Source organism: Bolinopsis microptera, chromosome 4 (genome assembly GCF_026151205.1).
Source record: "Bolinopsis microptera isolate Bmic1 chromosome 4, MBARI_Bmic_1.0, whole genome shotgun sequence".
Lineage (NCBI taxonomy): Eukaryota > Metazoa > Ctenophora > Tentaculata > Lobata > Bolinopsidae > Bolinopsis > Bolinopsis microptera.
The window spans coordinates 11,911,935-11,918,635 of NC_087075.1; the positions used below are offsets into that span (position 1 = coordinate 11,911,935).

The 6,701-nt window shown below is 37.2% G+C and overlaps 1 protein-coding gene across 1 annotated transcript; it reads right to left on the reverse strand.

Annotated features, from left to right (window-relative positions):
• Nucleotides 1-215: 215 nt before the first annotated feature.
• LOC134814220 (uncharacterized) lies at nucleotides 216-2,610 on the reverse strand. Its single transcript, XM_063822285.1, has 5 exons — nucleotides 2,442-2,610; nucleotides 2,053-2,223; nucleotides 1,498-1,616; nucleotides 1,167-1,261; nucleotides 216-828 (listed from the first exon to the last, which is right to left on the reverse strand). The coding sequence occupies exons 1-5, from the start codon at nucleotides 2,591-2,593 to the stop codon at nucleotides 697-699; spliced, it is 669 nt and encodes a 222-aa protein (XP_063678355.1). The 5' UTR covers nucleotides 2,594-2,610; the 3' UTR covers nucleotides 216-696.
• Between the last annotated feature and the right edge of the window lie 4,091 nt (nucleotides 2,611-6,701).

Genomic DNA, 6,701 nt, shown 5'->3' on the forward strand with positions numbered 1-6,701 from the left:
CATATTTCTATTTAATGTAGCTGATATTGAAGTCTTTAATTTGTTTTTGATAATTTTCAAGGGGACCAGAGATCAGAATTATAGATATTGGAAGAATGAATAATCATAGCAAGTGTCAGCAGACCAGTTGGAAACAATTTGGTATCTGGAAACATCTTGATTGAAAATTGCAAGACTTTTCCTAAGCTAATTAAAGTAAAAATAAAACATTACTTACTTTAAGATAAAAACAATACTTCTACTATTACTGACATATAAATTTTGATATACCTAAAGCTAAACAGATTTAAAGATATAAATTAATTCAATTTAAAACGTTTGATAAAAAGACAAAAATCCACTAACAGTAATACTTCTATCAATTGCCGTTATAAACGGAAAACAAGTCAAAATTCCCTTTAAAAGCTCAATTGTTTAATCAAAGTCCTGCTTCCAGCTGGAAATTCGGATGGTTGTATGGATTAAAACATTTTGGCGGATACGTTGTATTCGCATTATCTGTTAATAAGTATTGTCAAAACAATAGCTGGATTTATTATTTAATTATTTATTTAGGTTATACCAGTTCAATTAACTCATTAAATATCATAATTGTGGCACTCTAGGGGCAGTATGAACCGCATTAACAGTCATCACTCCAAAGACCAGTCGACAAAAACCCTCCTCTCGTCTGAAGATAAGAAGGCACTAAAAAGTTCAAATAAAAAATGCATCAATAGCATCATCATCATATTCCCTCAACAACATCACACTGAAATTCTTAAGACATTCCAGTTGTAGTTCTGAGAAACTGAGGTTGGGCTGAATCTCTCTCAGGTTTTGCAATGCCTGTAACAGTGATGATTATTTAACCGTTTTTTATAATTATAATTAATAACAGTGCAGATAAATAAGCTGATACCTATATTATGTGGATTCTGGTGGGGAGGCGAAGCATTTGACACGTGACAGTGATTCTGGGGCTTGATTGGTAAATGCTCAATGGTGGATGCTGATTGGCTAATTACTGTCAAGTGTCAAAATATATGATTCACCTCCCCACCAGAATCCACATCTTTACAGTATACAATAAACATACATACATACATTGTACACATTGTATACATTGATTACATTGTATACTGTATACTGTATACTGTATACGCTGTATACAATGTATACGTTACCTGTTTAACAGAGAAACTGTGATTGCTCATCAAATAACATGCCATCAGAACTGCACTTCTGCAGGCTTTACTGTAGCTCCTTATAAACGTCTTGCCTGTATATAATACGATTAGTAAGTTAGCTACTTATTATAGGACGTGTAACTAGAGGAAATGCTACTGTATAGTTTATGCCCTAGATCAGACATCACTTGAGGGTTCACAAAAGAGCGCATCCTTATTGGCAGAAAAATGTATCTTTGATGCAGATAATAAGAAATAAGTTTGTCTCTAAACTAAGCCTTATTACTAATTATCCAATTCTAATTATATTTTATTATTATTCCCTAACCGCCGTTGTCGAACGTTTCCTCAATAAACTCCAGAGCTATGGATATCTGAGCCATGTTTGGGGGAACTTTACTGTTTGGTGTGTGGAACTCAAGATGTTTCCTTCCGTTCCTGGTCCACCTGGTGAGCAGTTAGTTAAGGTGTGGTGTGGTGTGGTGTGGTGTGGTGTGGTGTGGTGTGGTGTGGTGTGGTGTGGTGTGGTGTGGTGTGGTGTGGTGTGGTGTGGTGTGGTGTGGTGTGGTGTGGTGTGGTGTGGTGTGGTGTGGTGTGGTGTGGTGTGGTGTGGTGTGGTGTGGTGTGGTGTGGTGTGGTGTGGTGTGGTGTGGTGTGGTGTGGTGTGGTGTGGTGTGGTGTGGTGTGGTGTGGTGTGGTGTGGTGTGGTGTGGTGTGGTGTGGTGTGGTGTGGTGTGGTGTGGTGTGGTGTGGTGTGGTGTGGTGTGGTGTGGTGTGGTGTGGTGTGGTGTGGTGTGGTGTGGTGTGGTGTGGTGTGGTGTGGTGTGGTGTGGTGTGGTGTTGTGTGGTGTGGCGAGGTGAGAGAGTGTTCTCTTAATCTAACCTGTGTTCTTTGTAATAAGTATGCTGACAAGGCATGTTAAAGGAAATAACAGATGCATAATTCCCAGTGTTTTGAGATTGCTGGCTAGGACTGAAGTACACTATGTCGTCATCTATAAAGGTTTTTGCAAGGGTTGTTATCGTGCTCGCGTTGGATTCTTTTCTTTTAATGCTGAAAATTGGATTCGGTTAATCGTTAGTCAACTATTTTGTCGGAAACTATCAAGCGAATGAATAAAAAGTTATGTTAAAAGTAAGGTGTTTAAAATCGTTGCTTTTTTATAGGATTTTCATTTCTCATCATGTTCAAGTTTGACGCACACTCAAAAGTAAATTAGTTAATTGCATCATTAGCCTATAATTAACCAGTATAACTAATTAATTAATTACTTAGATTGATGATGAAAGTTGCCCGAATCAATAAGTCCGGAGGGTAACAGGGTAGTAATACTGCTTAAAGAGCAAACAGAATCCTTCTTATAGAACTGTTTTTTCTCTGATAAGTAATCCTCCTCCTCCTCCTCGTTCTCCAAGCTAATCATAACGTGTAACTCTTGTAACTCTTACTACGATTATTACTTTAAATAAAGCCGACAAATTTAAACAAGGAAACATGACAGAAAAACAAACTTGTAAGATATACCCATAGCATTTACTATCGGTATAATATTTTACTATTAGTAGGACTACAAGCGTGATAGTACTGAGTTAAACTATATTCTACCGTTCCTTTTCTGGAGACAAAGGTTCATTGAAGCGAGGAACTTGCCCAAATGAGGGTGGTATGGAATCTGGTGAAACGTAGCAGAAGTAAAGAATCACAGCTGGAATCATTGCTGTAGTGTATTGCGGCTTCTCTTGCAGGAAGCCTCTTAATACAATACATCAATCACCAAAGATATTTGTCTGTGTTCTGTGTTGTATTAAATTATGCCTTTCAGATAATTTCGGTTCAGTTTTATCAATTTTAAGATTATAAAGTTATAAACGATAAGAATCGAGTTTGGGATTCGATTTGATAGTCACTTGCTCCAAAAACAGTACATTGCAAGACAAAATTGTATTGACAATTTACTACAAAGGCTGCCAAGTATATTCATAGAAAGATACAAATTAGACGAATTATTCGCTACTACTGCCAGAATAGAAAATTTGGACTAAATTAGAGCAAAATTGGGCAGGTTTTCAAGCATGAAATGTTATTAATTATATCAAGGTACATACGTAATAGCCTGCACTGCTTCGCTTCACAAGACTCAATTAGCCGTATTAAATTCCAATTATTGAGAAGCTAGCAGAATTCTTCCAGAATGGATCGTTAGATCAACACAGTACAAATAGCTTTATTTACCGCTAACATCACTTTTTTATAATTATTGTTTTAAACATTTCTGCTGTTGTCAGCTTAATTTTGAAGCATTTGATAATTAACTTGAATCAATATAAACTCGATGTGAACACACGTTGAAAGCCGCACAATGCATTATAATTATACAAATTTACAAAGTCACTCACAGCACAGCGAGCGTTCATGAAGTAAGGCCACGTCTATTTTACGGTTGGTTTTTACTGCCGAGGCTGAGGTTTTGTATTTGTATGAGAAAAAGCAGCTTGGCTATTTCAAATCAGCAGGATGCTCAATGCTTCTACGGTAAAAATAAACAAATCAAAAAAACCATGTAGAGTAAAATCGCGATTTACTGCGGACTTTGCGGTTACGGGAAAGGAAACAACCGCAGTAAATTAATGTAAGTATAATAGTAAAGATCATCTTGACACGAACACACGCACAAGCATATAAACCAACAAGGCTATTTGCTATTATCAGCAACTATCAGACTATGAGTACTATAGCCCCTCGTTTATTAGTCCGTCACATGTAATCTCATTAACCGTGCGATATTATCTGTATATAATTATAGCATAATGAACGGTAAACAATGAACCACACAGTACTGTTCCCCTGCGTGCAATGAACAATGTGCAACTACAATACACCGATCACAACATCTGCTCAGGTGACACAAGCATTCCTCAGTGTTGTGACTTTGTAAGCACAAGATATATACTTGACAATACCACCCACACCATACTGAGGGTGTGATCGTATTGTTTGAAGTGTGTACCAATTATAATGCATGTGTTGTGAGACGCCTGCACGGAGTATTGCCTTTAATTAATTAATTAATTGAACACGTGTCAGACTGTTTTATTTTTAATTCACCAGTGAAGCGAATATTAACAATTAAAGTTTAAAATTGAAGCTTAAAACTTACAGTTACGCGTTAATGACGATGGTACAGTTAAAATAACAAAGGCGTTTTAGTAAAGTGTAAGTTAAACGATTTATAAACTTTTACTTGTACGATAAGAAATATGACTTGTATAATGTTTTCAATTTATCGCGGTCAGCTTTACGTCAGCTGCCATTTAAACATCAATTTAAATGTTGAGAGGAATTATATCGTGGTTGAATTTTTGTGTATTAAGAATGAAATGACGCACAATTATTATATGACACCAAAAGCTGGTTTACTTTCAACTTTCAAGTTGAATTCCTTTTAAATTACAATTTAGTCATACTACTTGCCAGTGATTTAGTCTTATGGGAACCTACGCACGGTAGAGCACAGCAAGGCCGACCAAGACAAAGCTACTTGTCTATGTTACTGAAGGAAGTTGGGACAAACTCTAAAGAGGAACTGCGAACCCTGATGCGGGACAGGGATATATGGAGGGGGTTTTCTGGCGTAGATCGGACTTAGCTCCGACATAGTAGTAGTAGTCATACTCATAGTCATGCTCAAGTCATACTCATAGTGGCTTGAAAAAGCGTCGTCCAACATCTCAAAGAAACTGAATTAGATTCATAATTGCACATAATCGTGTTTTCATCTACTGGCTTCATAAGTGGTGAACAGTCCAAATTATAAAGAAGAAGAAAAAAGTAAAAATAGAAAATACAGACAAAATCTAAAAACAAAACGGGAGAACACACTACAATTACACTACTACACGTGTATTCAATATTGGCAACAAAACTTTTACTTATTTATACAAAATATTGAAAATGCACTAATAAGTAGCTACTCCAGTTCCGCCAAGTAATAAGCTAACAAGTTCATTCCGGCTGAGCCGTGGTAATACCATTGGTATGCAGTGTTGCCATGGTAATACCATTGGTATGCAGTGTTGCCATGGTAATACCATTGGTATGCAACGTTGTAATGCAATATAAATATAGAGCCTGTAGGAGTATTTTTGGGTATTTTGATATTGCCAATGTGATATATAGTTTGATACCGTACTAAATTAAGCATTGCTGTTGAAAGTTTCCAGTTAATGACTTCCAGATGTTGCCGAACCTTGAAGTTTTCGGGTTACATTATAGGAGGTTATTTGACCGGATCACGGATATTGCGTGAACGGGAATAATTTTAACAGAAATCAAAATGAACGAGCAAAGGCATTCAAAACCTTTAGAAATCCAAAAATTTGTCAAGTAAGTGGTGGTTACACAATACACAAAGGTATTTAAATCCTGTTTACACCTGTGAGAATGTATAATTACAAGCAATTCCCAGAATAGCTCAGGTACTGAGTGTGTGTACTGTCCAGCCTAGATGGAACCTGTTACGCTACACAAAACTGCGGAGGAATTTTAAACTCAAAAAATTGCTGGCATGTTCACCTTTCCGGCAAGAGGTATGAGCACTTTAAAATAAAACCTGATAAATTTTAAAGGGGTTATACTTAAAGTCATTCATATTAATCAGTACACGTTTTATACTAGGAGTAAGGGATATTTTTTGTAATTTTAATTCCGTTATTTCTCAGAGTTAGCAGCTGTCTAAACCGCACCCACCATGTTGGACGTCTGAAGAACAATCCCTGTCGGTGACTCAGTACCTGGTTTCAGAACCTGGTCTCAGTACCTGGTCTCAGTACCTGGTCTCAGAACCTAGTCTCAGAACCTGGTCTCAGAACCTGGTCTCAAAACCTAGTCTCAGTACCTGGTCTCAGAACCTGGTCTCAGAATCTGGTCGCAGAAGTCCTTGCAGATTCTTTAAGAGAAATGAATTGTAATGTGTACAGTCCCTCGCTCGAGTAGTTAAGCCTAGTTCAGTCTATGTGCCTTATGAACTCGCTGACAAACCTTCAAAATTTACCAGCTTTATTTTCCCTTTGTTTAAGAGGCTTAATCGGCACTGTAGATTTATTGCTTTATTGGCATCCGCTATATTGTTACTACTTGCCTGTTAAATAGCTACAGATCAGAGGAGATTTGAGGAATTGAGGGACAATAGTCTTTATACACAACAGCTTACACGAATATACGTGCTCAGTGCGTACTTCAGGTTCACACCAGCAAATGGGCAAACAATGATCTTACAAATTCCTGAAATACCAACAGTTTTAGTTGCTATAGAACAATGGACTTCATGAAGATCAATCTAATTCTTGGTAATGTTCTCGATGTTGTAACTTTCTCTAAAAGTCATATTACAATATTCCGTCAGTATTCACATCTGGTCGATGTCAGTGAATCCTACCTCTCTCCTAACAATCCTGGTGGTGATTGTGACCCTTTACAGTCCAGTCTCGACTGTCACAACTTGCACAAACTATGTTAACGGGGTAGAGGATACC